Raw genomic sequence first — 14,449 nt, 5'->3', positions numbered from 1 at the left:
TGAAGTCCAAAAATACAGACTGAAGGACAAAAATACAGACTAAAGAGTTTTTTTTGTTGTTTTGTTTGGAAAACTTCATCAGTTTATCAGAGGCAATCTTCATTTAGCTGCAAATAACACTCTTGTTCTTTTTGTTTACGTAAAGAAATAAAATCTGCATTTTCATCATTGTTTTTACTGATTTCATACTGTTCCAAACATGACCTTATTTCAGATGAGCTGCCAAATAGGATAAACACCGGTGTGCATGGAAAACATAGTCATTTACTACATTTAACTGACTCATTGATCAGTATTTTGATGGTATTTCCAAAAAGAATTGGTGTCTCCTGTCTGTTTTTTTTTTACCTCCACGAACCTGTGTTCAGACATCTGAGTGATCTGGATGTGAGATAAAGATGTGGGATAAAAAGCATCATGGTTACACTTGTAAGTCACTACTATTCAGTTAATCTTCCACAAAAATAGTGCCTATGGTTGTTATTATTTTGGTAATAAAAAAATTAAAGCAAGGACGTTCCTGTTCCTGAGTTGATTTGATTAGTTCTGCGTTTGATAGAAATAATAAGTTGCATCCAAATATGTTGATCAACTTGCTTGTAGCTCTTTGTCTAAATGGTGGCATATGCAGGTTTCATCTGCAAAAAGAATATCAGAAGAATAAAACCAGATAACATCCATTGGATGCCATTTATGGAAGCTATTCTTCCCTTGAAATTGTTGTGATTCATTAAGATCCCTATATATACATTTTCAGGGAACAAACCTGTCGCTGATTGATTTTTGATTTGTGTGAGGAAACATACTGTAAATGCTCAAAGTTTTTAAAGTTTTTAAAAGGTGTAAATGTGAGTTAACAGCCTATAGAGGCAGAAAGTGCACCAAGTCAACCCAGCTCCGGTCTAATCAATTTACCACAAAAACAATATATTGATTACCCTAAAGTGAATCCAGCTATTTAACCTGCCATAAAAAAAGCACATTTATTTGGACAATGCAGACACTGACCCTGAAGCTGCACTCACTTGATGTAGTAGGGCACTTTGTTTGGGGAGATGGCACGCTCCCACGGTATCTGCACTGAACCTGTGCAAACACAGAAAGGGAAAATCAATTTCAGATTGGACATGTCAAGCATGAAATGCCATTGTGTGGTGTGCTTGACAGCGTGTCCAGACACAGTGTCCATTCAGGCCTTCTTAACAGAGCTGCTCCCCTGTACGGCAGGCGAAGTGAAGCCAGAGAGACAAGTCTATTGTAAGGGCTTTCCGCAGAGTGTTGGTCTGTTTGGCACAGCCTAATAGATTAGAGGAGGAGGAGGAGTCGTGGGTGCTGGAGCATTTTAATCGGCCTGCAGATTGAACCACAGGGGGTTTAGTCGAGGATCAAAGAGAACAGACAGAACGAGGAGGAGCACCAGACAAAAATCAACATGATGAAGAACACACATCCATTATGCACCTGGGACCATTATCACTATTATCATCACAATGTGATGTACATTATGAGAAAGATATTGCACAATTTATGAATATTTATATCTCAATTTTACTTTTTTTGTTTTTACACATTCTTTGTAATTTATGTGGAACTTTTTTTCAGGTTCTGTTGGAACCTTCCCTTATGGTGTTCTGATTCAAAAGTTCCTGACACTTGACTGAATTCTTCTCGAGCACCAGCAGCCGCAGGTTCACGGCAAAAGATGACGCATGGCTGAGCCAGAGGACTAATGCTGCATCTCACTAGAGACGCTTTTTTAAACCAATGTATGCTTTTTCTCTTGCAGACATCGCACTGATCCATGGGCCTGATAAGTTCAAGTTTTTATTCCAGAGACAAAACACCTGCAGCACATCAGTTCAGTTTTAAATTCATTGGAGAAGACTTTTCTTGCCCTTTAAGGTCAGTTGTAGTAAACGCCTTGGAGTTCAGACACTGAGCCCTTCAGCAATTACCATTCCCCGTCCTCTGCAAAACCAAATCCTCAATGTGAGCTGACCCCATGCAGTGCTACAGTTCTGTTAGAGTCATTTGAGGCTTTTTGACCTTTTTACACCTCAGGAATCTGGTAGCATCCATTGACAGCCTATTTTTGACCAGAAAGAAGAGCTTTTCCTTTTGTAATGAAACAAGCTTTTTTTTTTTTTTTTTGTGGATAATTCTCATCATGACTTATCTCTCTAAAATCAACCTCAACAAAACACCAGTTCAGGTATTTGATGTTGTCTTCATTGAAGAATAGAACAAAATTTACTGTTGGGGACGACTTTGGTCCAATGATCAGACATTTTTACTTTTGATATGCTTTAATACAAGACCTACAGCTTGCAGTGTCTTAAAAAGTTAAACCAAAATTTGAGTCACCATGCTGCTTCTCTACAGTCACTGAAGAACAGCAGGTAGAAAAGGGACAGAATGTTTAAATGCGAATCTCCGCTCCATGTGTCCTGGAACTGGGGAAAACAAGATAATAACATTTTGTATAGCATCACCTTTAACCCAATACACAGACTCAATCCTATGAAAAGTATTTATCTAAAAAAACATGTTATGCCCTCATCGCAGCTTTAATTTGTGAACCACTAACACCCCCACCACCACCACCCTCCAGCTCCACAAACACACACACACTCCAGGAGATGGTGCCTTGGCACAGTGTGTCACAGCCTGGTGCAACACCAGGCACAGACTTCAAATAGGAGGAAGGCGTCTCTTACTGGAAAGGAAGTGCTGCGATCCAGGGCCAAAGTCTCTGTGTGCATCCTGGAGCTGCTTCAGCCGCTCCTCTATGGAACCCTGAGGACAAACAAACAAACAAACACACAAAGTTAAATCAAAGGAAGCCACCGCTATCCACCCCTCTATATCTCGAATTCCCACAAGTCACACAGAGACCACCTGGTTGTGCTCCATGAGTTAAAAGCAGGAAGTGAATGATGCCTTTTTCCTCCGCTGCAGCAGCTCTGTGGATGCCTTTGAAGAGAAGCAGTGAATATAGGCAGAAATGACAAAATAATATAATCTGTGAAATGAGGACATCCGCTCACAGTTGCACTGTCAGTCTGGGAAAGAAATGGGGAGGGGGGGGTGAAATAAAGCAGAACATGGAGGTCACAAAGCTTCAAATAAGTTGCATCAATACCCATGGAGACTGAATTGAAACAATTACATTTGCCATTTCCTTTGTGAAAAAAGAAAAAAAAATCCCACAAAACAGTATTTTGTGTGAATAATCCTTGTTTATTTTAAAAGTATTGGATTTAGCTCATAAATCTCTCAGCTGCTGCCAAAATGTGTCAGAAATCAGGATGTTTTTTCTCTTAGCTGTGAGATGAAGAGACGTACAAACAGAGACGGAAAATGAGAAGAAGAAAAACCTGTTCAACCTTTAAAAGAAGCTTTAACACAATGTGATAAATTGGCATTTTTCTGTTTGTATCAATGAGTGCTCTCCAACCACATAATAAAAACTGGAGAGCCATTTGAATCGGTTAAGACTAAATCAGAGCATTGTAAATGTGCTGCGAGACGTTACTGTCAACTGCAATGTGTTGTACAATTTGTCATACAGGCAATTCGAGCTGCTGTGAGGAAGACAGATGACTAAATTATCTTAAATATATTCATATTAGCAAATCTAATTTAGAGAAATACATGTATGAAAAGCCTGAGCAGCCAAAAGAAACAAGACGAGGATTTTCCACAGATTCAATATTTTCAGATGTAATTTGGCAAAAGATTTTTGTTTACCCTAAAGGTTGCATTTAAAATCCACATCTCAGCATTTTTTTGGTCTGGTACTAATGATGTGCTACAAAGAGTAGACCAGCTGTCTTCTGTTCACCTTGAGCCCTTCTGCTGTAAAACCATTAAAAAACATTGGTGTCTACATAAGTAGCCTTAACTCAGCCGGATGTTAGAGAAAATCCAACAGCAACTATAGATCAAGAAGGTGACTACAAATACTGAAATCCTTTTAATCACACTGCCCTATTGATCATTAAAGGTTGTTAAGCTTTCACTTAGTTCCCCAATCAAAGCCCAGAGGACTCAGTTCTCGCTGAAGCATAAAGGCACAGCAGGAACTTTTCTGTTAAGAGCAAGAAGACTATTTTTATCTACAGCAAAGGAGTATTAATATGACACAATGAATCTTCTTTCTGTGCATTTCCTCCCATTTTTCTTCTTTCTTTCCCTCATAATAATGGATGAGGTAAAATGAGGTGTAACTGAAACGGTCATGAGTTTGTACAGCAGGCTGATTTTGCAAAACAATCCAAATTATATACTATAAGGCACACTTACAAGCCCAATAGGAGTCTTAGAAGCATAAGCTTCTTCCTTTCCCCTTTCAAATCGCATTTTCAAAGTCGTGTGTAGACTTATTTTTCATTTAATGTAAATGTTGATTTGATTTGAAATAAATTTGACTTGATTTGTATCTTATTGTGAATAGCCCATGTGGCTGACATGGATTGGTGTAGGACATTTATTTTATGTGTTACTAACATGGTTAGGAGTTACATGTACTGTGAATACGCTGACGCTGCTAACACTTCTAACATGGCTAACGTGTAGTGTGTTAGAAACAAGCTCTAGAGTTACTGTGAACGCAGTCAATAAAGTCTGACTGATGGACTTATCTCTGACTCTTTTGGCTCAATTAATGCACCTTGTGGTTTGGTGCGCCTTCTTCATGACATCATTTCGAAATAGACTATTCATTGATGTTGTGCCTAATAATTTGTTGCGCCCTATGGTGTGGAAAATATGCAAATGACATCACAAGTTCCTAAAGTTTAGACCTCGATATTTTTTTAAAAAAAAAGTACAATTAATCCTCTGTATTTCCTAGATCTATAACATTAAACCGAGGCTCATCTGACGGACTTCTGCAGTTTTCTGAATATTGAGGATTGCAGTATGAGCCGCCAGCCGCTGTGCTCACTCGTGTCTTTGACCTAAACCTGCAGGTCAATTGGGTTCTTTTCCACCGTGGATAACATGCGAGTTGTTTTGGTCACATGATAGAAGGTGTGAATGGTTGTGAAAGTGCCTGGGGAGGAGAGTCAAAGCTGCATTGTGAGTGTTAGATAGGTGAAACCTGCTTGCCCTGCAGGAGCAGGCTCACTCTTTTGTTCTTTTCTATGTGAACTTTGTCATCGTGGAGGATTTCTGAGCTTTGAAGGTAATCCAAGGGTATTCTGAAAGCTAATTTCCAGTGAGTGTTCAAGATGCCCTAAATCAATGTGTTTAGAGGAGACAGACCGAGAGGAGAGAGGAGGATGCAGCTGTTATTAAAGCTACATGTCAGGCCGTGGAAAAGGTTTTACGCAGGTTATCTAATGGGAACAGAATGTTCCAACATTAAGTGACAGCTGAGTGGGCTTGTTTTGCTTGTAGACGCTCGTGGATGCAGCCGGTGCTTGAAGGAATCCTACAGTTACACAAATGCCTGTGTGAATGCTGCATCCATCTATTGGAGCCAGGCACTGAGAGCAGGGCAAGTTCAGGTCAATCTTTAAAAGGTTTTTAAGAATAAGTCATATGAATTCCCCTAAGTAGCCCACTGCATTCCTTCTGTTAGTGTCTGGGCTTAAAGTAATGATCTGAACTTTTCTGATGTAAATCACCAGGCTGTTCCATTAGATTCAGACCTACAAATAGCACCAAGAAATTTCCAAGGAATTATAGATTGCTGTGATTTTCTACCTCAGTGGATTACAGAAGCCACTGGGTTATGGGTAAGCACCAGAAAACTACACTGACTCTACTTTTATACAACAACTAGTGGAGGAACAATTGACTGTATATGCTAAATGGACTGAGTGACCCCTCCCCCTTCGCTCTTTAAACAGAAGGTCTCTGCTGGCTAAGAAAAATCCAAGTTATTCAACTGGTCAATTAGGTGCCTCAATAAAAGGTGCCCACTGGCCCCCCCATTGACAGATTCTCCCAAGCCTGCCTACAAGGACTAGAAGTGTGGACTTCAACAAGCTCAGTTCTGATTGGTGAGAGTAGTTGCCATAGAAATGTTGACTCAGACTGACTCAGACCAATCACTGTTTACTGATGTTGTCTCATTCTAACATGGCGGAGTCTGAACTGTGAAAAAATAGCAAATGAATTGTCTTTATTTTCTTGGAACTGGAAGCAAGTCAATCATCTATGGCTGACGTCCCACTGACTCAGTCCAGTTCTCGTGGTTATGTATGATTTTCAAGTTCTCAAGCTTCCTCAAACTGACAACGATCTGACAAAACATACAATAAAATACAGCATAAAGTGGATAAACTGTCATGGAACTGTTTTTGACTAAGATTTTGCCTTCAAGTGACTTAGACATCAAATAAAATCATGCAAAGTTTACTTTGGCATCAAACTCTGCAGTGATCAGACTGCATCTATGATCAGAATATGAATTTTGACACATTCTTGTCAAAAGTCAGTGTTAGACATGTGGTGTTCTGCCACCAAATACAGAGGCTCAGGCTATTAGTGAAACTACTCATTGGAATAATAAAACGATCAGATAAAAATGTCTTTCTCTGATGATTTCCTTGCTAAACATTTTTTTTTTCTGACTCTCAGTATCACGTCTGATCACCTTTTCCATTCATGTGTAATGTTTCAGATTAAAGCACAATCACAGCATTGATCTAATTTTCCTTTTTGGTGTCCTTTTGATTAAAAAAGGTGGTTCCTAAAATAAAGGACTGCTATTCTGTTTTTTTCTGTTCTAAGAAATGACAGGCAGGCGTCGTAGAACATGAGGTGGTTTAAAGGAAGTACAGACGACAGTTAAGTGAAAAATTGTGACCGGATGCAGGGATTATTGGGTTTCATATCATCATAAAAGGAATTGGAAGGTAGCACACATTGATCACAGCTTCTTGCTGATGATCAAAGCCGGAGGTTGATCTGCAGGTTGATTGTTTTTTTTTTAGATTGGATAACTCAGCTTGTAATAAATGTCTCCTCTGTTTGGTCAGCTCACACATTTAAGTTGCTGCTCTGCCAAAAAAAGCCACACAACTTTACTTTGTCATCATTTTTTCCATGACATATATGGTCGTGACTAAAAAAAGGGAGCACCATCCTGTGCTACAAAATAAAGGCATGTGATACATGTGTGTTTTGCAGTGCAACTGTGTTTAAATGCTGAATGTTAACTCAAAAGTCTTGAGATGGGTGTTAAATAATATGTTTCTTTCACAAATGTACAAAACAGATTTTATGAGCACACATATGTTGAAGAGGGCTTTGGAAAAATAGTTTACATCGCTGGTGGGGATAATGTTGGAAGCTGTTTTACAAGCATCTGCTCTTTATCTATTCTTATGCAAAATTGAAATATTACGCTTATTTTGATTGTACAATTTACAGACAAAATTTGTGGTGTTGAACCTTTCATTGTGCTATGACTGACCCACACAGTTCCCCCTACTCTCAACTTCAGTTTTATGTTTCATTTCTGTATATAGGTTTGTCTCAATGAGTCACATGGTTTCATTTTCACAAGAGACCCATGTAACCTTATTTTTTTTCCATTGTATCGTTGTTTGTGGGTTGCACCAATGAAGGGCATGTGATAAAATGACAGTTAATCAACTCAGAAATAATTAAAAGCTTCTGTTTTGAAAACTGAAGGTGTTTTAGAAGGTCAAAGTTTCCAAAGTGTGCCTTCAAGTCAAACCAAATTCATGCAGCCTAATGTTTGTACCAAAAATGCTAAATGAAAAATGTGTTCAGATTTACCATTGTTAAGTTATTTTAAAACAAACTGTTTTGTTAAATTGTGTGTACATGACACATTTTAGCAGCTGCACAGCAAGTGGGAGTGGCGCATGGGAAACCAGGGTTCGTTTTCCTAGGGGGCCCAATGACCTTCATCCAGTCTCCCTGTGCTGGTCCCCAGTACGGATAAAATACAAGGTTGGATCTGGAAGGGCATCCGTCGCAAAACTCTCTGCCAAAATACCTATGCAATTCAGTAAAAGCTGACTTGCAATGAAAGTATATGCCAAAAAATGAACAACAGTGTACACAACACATTTTCTTATCACAGATCAATAGCCTAATTTAAACTCCAAACTTGTCATTCTAAATTAAAATCGTATAAATCTGATTGAAGCAACACAAAACCAACAAAAATTAAGCTGATCGAACACGATTAGCATTAAAACCTTCACAGACACAATCACAACACAGATCTCCATCCAGAAAAAGAGAAACAATCATGCTCAAATAAACCAAATGAAAGGAATTATAGGGGATTTAAAACAGAATCATTCAATTTGGGACTTCTCCTGAAATACAGTAGTTTTTCTTTCAGAGGAGTGAATTACAATCAATTTCTTACAGAACACGATCTGAACCTACAAAACAATTTGCCCCCTTCCAAAGCATTTACTGAAACCTCAGGTCAAAAACAGACCAACGTGATTGCTACTCCAGCTGAGGTGATAGAGTGGATATTAAAGAAGAAATGGCAGACCCACCGTCAGCAACATTGTTGCTAGATAAAATGTCAGTAAAACAATCCTGCTATCACTTCTGTCTCATGCTCAGCCAGTATAGGGGTTCGTCAATTCTGGGAATGATACTATGAGCATAGAAAGCAGCTCACAGCAGCAGCCATCCTTTGGTTTGTGGACCGATATGAACCCAGCTGTGGCCGTGTGAAAAGATGGAGCTCTACAAGATCCAGGCTGAGCTCAAATTCTTTCAAGCCTTGCTACAAGGCTTTATCTTAGGGTTCTACCTTCTTTTTATTATTTATCCTTTTGTTTGTCTTACCCCTCACACTTCTATACCTTGTTAGTTTGCACAAGAGAACAAGTAACTGAAGACAAATTCCTTGTAGATGCGCTGTACTTGGCAAATAAAGTGATTCTGATTCTGATTCATTCTTAGTTGGAAACTGGTAAATGAGCTAAACATTGAAGAAAGAAACATAGAAAACCTCACTTAGAATTTAGAGTAAGTTTTTGCTAAAGTTAAATTACAACATTGGTTAAAAAAAAAACATCTTGGTAAACAACCACTTACAAATAAACATTAGGAAGTTCCCCTGAACAATGAAAAACCTCGAGAAAGAGATGAAGAACAACATTTGCATCAGAAACCTGCCAGGAAGAAAACCTGACAGAAAAATAAACACAAAGAAGTCAAATTTTCCAACAAACAGGAAATGCTGTTAAAAAGCACAGGGCAAAACTCAACTCAAGACCTATTGATTCAACTTATTTGGCTTGATAAGTCTTAAAAATGTTTGGGTCTGTTAATCTGAGAAGAATTCTTAACATTTTCTTAATTTAACCTACATTCTCTATATCTCTGTTCAAGCAACCTGGATGTTCCTCATCTACCTCAGAGTTTCCAATCTCTTGTCTCCAACAGATACCCCCCGCATGTGTCCCACCTCTCCCTGATCTACTTACTGCTGGAGCAGAACAGCAATTCAATATTCTATAGGTTTGTTGTCATGAGTTTCCAGAGCTAACTTTAAAAACATGGGAATAAGAACAAAGCAAAAGCAGTAAAGACAGGTAAGTACATAAACATAAACTACTATATGCACAGGTGCTTAACAATTTTGTACAAATGTGCATATTTCCCAGTGAGGGTGGAGAAAGTAAGGTGGTTCAGTGGTTCAGCAGCCTAATAGCTTGTGGATAGAAACTATTTTCCAGTCTAAATGTTCTTGCTTTCACAATGCAATGAATTAAGTGATTTAGAATTCAGAATGGGCTCCTAGTGTAGAAATAATCCGTCATGATTACTTATTATACATATCAGTCACAACCCTAAAAATATAATTTTAACCATAAACTTTCAATTGTTGGCCAGAATGAAGTTCCAAATGTTGGTCAAAAAGTTCAAATAACACATTTGACATTTTATTCATGCAAACTAAGACCCCCATCAAGTAAATCATTGAGTTCTGCTTAAACATGCATCCTAATAACTTGATAGAAAAATCCTTTGTTTGTGCAAAATAAAAACAAAATGATGATTTTAGCTTTACTGCTTTGATAATTAGTTTTTGTGTGTGTGTGTGTGTGTGTCTGTAAAATTTTGGACACAATAAGCAAAATTATCATGAAATAAACTCAAATTTAAAAAAAACAACTGTGCCAAGTTTCTCCACAATTTGCATTAAAATAATCATAACATTTTTCCCAAAGCCCAAACTTAAAACATTAAAAAGTGAATGAGTTCATAGAGGGTTTACCAAACAGAGCAAAAGTCTCTCTTCTTCTGTATTCCTCAGTCTGCTCTGAAGATTTTATCCCCCCCAACTCACTAAAAAGCACTCATTATTCTAAAGTCATTTCTTCTTGTTGTGTCCTCAGCTACAGGCGTTTGGGAAACAGCTCTTTATCTTTAAAACATTAATTAAAATGCTTTTAGGAAACACAACCATGGGCTGACTTTAAACACACGTCTAAATTATTGAGGGCCATCTAAATGATTTTCTCAAACCCTTGACTGAGGTCCTCTAAACTGAAATGAAAAAATACAGCTGAATAAATCAATAACTGAGAGACTAAAACCTATGAGCTCATTGTGATAGACGTCCTGGTCTAGCAGCTACTAGAAGACAGGTTAAGCCTTAAAGGAGCTGAGATTACAAAGCTGTAAATAAAGACAAACTGTCACATAGGAAAAAAAAACACACACACAAAAACTTTAAAAGTATTTTTTTTATGCAATGTAATAAAGAGGCTATTTTTTAGTGAAGCTGAAAGAAGAAATAATTGTAAATCGTACTTTGTCAAATAAAGTAATCAAAAGAAAAGAAAAAACTTACATAATGCTGCTTACAGTTAATTTCCTCAGGATGGCACATGGGGAGATTGCTCACTTTTTGCAATAGTGTAGAGTGTGTAGAGTAAATTATTGTTCACTGTGACACAAAGTGGACAATAAACTCTACCTGAAGCACTTTCCAGCGGTTGTTGAGATGTTCGAGAGCGCGGGCATTCTCCATGGACAAATGTACGTCTGAGATTGCCAGCTGGTGAGCCAGGTCGTTGATGTGTTTCATTCCCTCCTTTACCTGAGTCAGCTCCTCCTTGAACAACTGCAGGAGAAAGATCGAGCAACACATGGTAAACGGAGAGCAAAACATTAAAAATGAACAAAATACTGTGCTAATTAACATAAAATATCAGAAGTTAGCCCAACAATCAGCATTTTTCCATTTTTTCTCTCACTAATCAAATAAATAGTTTCCTAAAGCTTTTAGCTGTGTTGAAGACACAATTAAAGCAGAAAAATCATGAAAACATAAACTTTAAATGAAATTGATGTAAAAGTGCTCTGATGCTTTCAAAAGAAACACAAACAAGCTTTGTCAATATATAACTGGAATATAAGCTTTTAAACTTAAATTCACCATATAATCCTCTTCAGTTTAAGATGCGATTTCACTGTAATCAATCGGCAGTGTGTACACTCTATGAAAGCTTCAGACAAACTTAAATGTGTAAAGAAAGACTTTTATAAAGAATTATTTCCTGTAATAATAGGTAATCAAGTTGTTGGCTCTCAGTGTATATCAAATGAGAAGAAAAGAACAGAAAACGATTTTTCCAAACAGAAATAATGCAATATGCTAACATTAATCATAGCTGAATTTAATCATTATGTTTACTTCCTAAGAATTACTAAAGCTGTGAATGAATCATTTTTCCTCAAAGAACATAAATCAGTTCATTTATTTATTTGTTTACAACAGAAAACATTGTTGGATCTTTATTTGATTGCTTTCTTTTGCACAAACATAGCTAAAATCGGTTTAAAAATGATTCTTAAAACTTGCTTTTCTAATTTAAAAAAAAATGTGAAATATCTCCAATTTAAATATTTAATGTGAGAAAAATCCTGTGATAAGAAGACAGATAAATTCAGGCATATGTTTAATGTGTTGTGTACCGGCGTGTACTTGAGCTGGCATGTGATTGATGGTATCACTTTTATATGGCACATTTATACCATCACAGATTAAATGCACAATGAACCTTGATCATGATGACAGATTTATGCTTTATATTCAGTCATTTAGATGAAGCTTCCCACTTCCTGCTTGGTAGAAAGCTACAGCCTCGATTTCACTAGGATCATGTCAGGTTGGGGGGGACTGGTGAGCAGGAAGGACCCAAAATGCAGAGACGGGAGGCACACGGTTTCAGAGCAAGGGATTTAATCAACTAACAAAAAGCGCTGCCAAGCAGGGAAACAAAACTAAAACTTACTGTGGGCATAGAATGAAGACATGGACATGAGAGTCAGGGAAGAGACATTACATGAGAGACATTAAAGACATTACATGAGACATTAATGACGTTAATGGACCAGCACGAAAGGAAGGCAGAGACAAGACTTATATACAGACAGGATTGACAAGACACAGGTGATCATGATCAGGGCAGATTGGGACCAAGGAAGTAAAACTCAAAAACATGAAAAAACAGGAAACCTTTCAAAATAAAACAGGAAACAGAACTCATACACGACTGAAACAAGACGGAAAGCAAAAACCAATACAAAGAAACCCAAACCATGACAGATCATGGGATTATTGGAAAATATGGACGACAGAATGAGTGACGATAAGCGTCAGAAGCAGTAGTCAATGTGAACTGGATAAAACTATCTTAATGTACGTTTAACTTAAAACAGCAATTTTATTTGGAACATTTAAAAAAGATGCACCAAACTGAAATGAGTGTTTCTGGCAAACATTTTTTCATCAATTTACAGTTATGCTCCTCTCGCTGAACCTTTCAGTCAACTTGGATCACAGTTGGAGGCAAAGGCTGATTATTTATGTGTTTTTAAGTGAATTATCATTTTTAACAATTTTCAGCGGTGGTAAAGGCATGAGATCTGAAGAACATCCATATTTTATTACAAATTACAACATAATTATAGATTTTAGAAAGTAATGATGACTGAATTTCAGACTTTACACAAATTCTATCTCTTGGGGAACAACCCAAGTATTCCTTGGGTAGGTTGAATGCTTGCTTCTGGGACTTTCATCAGTTTATAAGTGTGACAAAGACTCTTCTTATACATTAACATTGAAGCCTGGAAGTTGCAATGAATGAAAGTGTCAGTTAAGGTTCTCATTCATCCAGGTGACGTCTTGAAGTTAAATCTAGGCATCTGGACTTAAGAAGGTCCAGATGATTTTAGATGATTTTTATGCCATGACTCAACTTTAAGATGGGACATTGGATAATAATGTGATCTGAAAGTCTGAAAGGTGTTGTAAGTTGATTTTTTTTCTGTCTTTATTGGGATTCACAGGGAAGTTTCTCAGATGGGTCATGGTGGCTTCTGGATTTTCTGTTAAATGATTGCAGGGACTTCCTCTCCTGCAACATGAATTTGAATTTTTTCTTCTTCTTAACTTTTCAAAAGTGTTGCTAAGGGTTTTGAACCCCAAAAAATCAGCTGATTCCGTGACTTTTTTAAAAGTAAATGGTGCAAAACCCACATGAAAAGTTGCTTCTCTCTGCGTTTCAATCAGCTGATTTACAACGATTGTATAAACGGTTAGTCAAATAGTGCGTGTTATTTAGATGTCTCCAGTGTTAAAAAGTTTTTTGTTTTTTTTTTAACTTTGGTGCAAAACCAAGATGTAAATTACAAAATAAAACGTGTCACTTTTTTTTGCAATTATAAGTTTAAATCTAAATTAGCAGTGTCCCGTTAAATAAAAACAAGGAAAACTTGTATTAAAGAAATTGAGAAGGAACAGTGAAAACTCCCAACTGCCACAAGAACCGAGCCTGACTTGAAACCAAGTGCAGGAGAGAATGTCTTCTCAGCTCAGTCCAGGTAACAATGAAGCTTATTTTCAGCTGTTTTTACCAGTAGTGTCCAAACTGTGTCACCAGTGGCTGAAGCTGCACCTCTTAGTGTGTGCATCCATGTGCAGTGGAGTGAGGCAGCGGAGCACAAAATAACTGACAGGACCTCTCTGACGGCGGAGCTGGTCATGCGCCTTCTCTGACAGCGGTCCAAACACGGCGCTCGCTTATAATGAACAGTGCCGCACAATTACAGGCAGCAGCGGCGCTCCCATAATGACTTCACCAATGACCTGTCATTTGCTGAACAGCATCTATTCACAGAGGATCGTAACCCCTGCCATCTCACTGCAACATTTTGAAGTACTTGTCATCATCTGTCAGATCACAGCGACAGGAAAGAAACAAACAAAACAAACATTTAAAGCAACACAGCACGCTACATGTCTCACTGATTTATGAGTAACACATCACTGCAGCTTTTTCTTTATTTTAAAAAACTTAGATGTCGCAGTTTTGATGTTTGTGTCAGTGAGTCTCAATGCTTATTTAGGAATAGCTTGAGGCCATTTCCGCTAATGATAGAAATAAACAACTCTGCAGGTAAAACCAGTTCATGT

At 37.7% G+C, this 14,449-nt stretch overlaps 1 protein-coding gene across 5 annotated transcripts in view; it reads right to left on the bottom strand.

Moving 5' to 3' along the window:
• drp2 (dystrophin related protein 2) overlaps positions 1 to 14,449 on the bottom strand; it is a 259,517-nt gene that overhangs the window by 47,201 nt on the left and 197,867 nt on the right. For 4 of the 5 annotated variants that reach the window (XM_023959019.1, XM_023959017.1, XM_023959018.1 and 1 more), the window contains 3 exons: positions 10,943 to 11,089; positions 2,718 to 2,796; positions 1,026 to 1,086 (listed from right to left, as the gene is read on the bottom strand). In XM_023959019.1, coding sequence (XP_023814787.1) covers positions 1,026 to 1,086; positions 2,718 to 2,796; positions 10,943 to 11,089 — 287 coding nt within the window. Of the gene's footprint in view, positions 1 to 1,025; positions 1,087 to 2,717; positions 2,797 to 10,942; positions 11,090 to 12,263; positions 12,352 to 14,449 lie in introns of those variants that run through there. The other variant, XM_023959021.1, reaches the window with a different exon arrangement.

Source organism: Oryzias latipes, chromosome 10, assembly GCF_002234675.1.
Source record: "Oryzias latipes chromosome 10, ASM223467v1".
Classification (NCBI taxonomy): Eukaryota; Metazoa; Chordata; class Actinopteri; order Beloniformes; family Adrianichthyidae; genus Oryzias; species Oryzias latipes.
The sequence above is the reverse complement of the archived record's forward strand: the minus strand, read 5'-3'. Positions and strand labels throughout refer to the sequence as shown.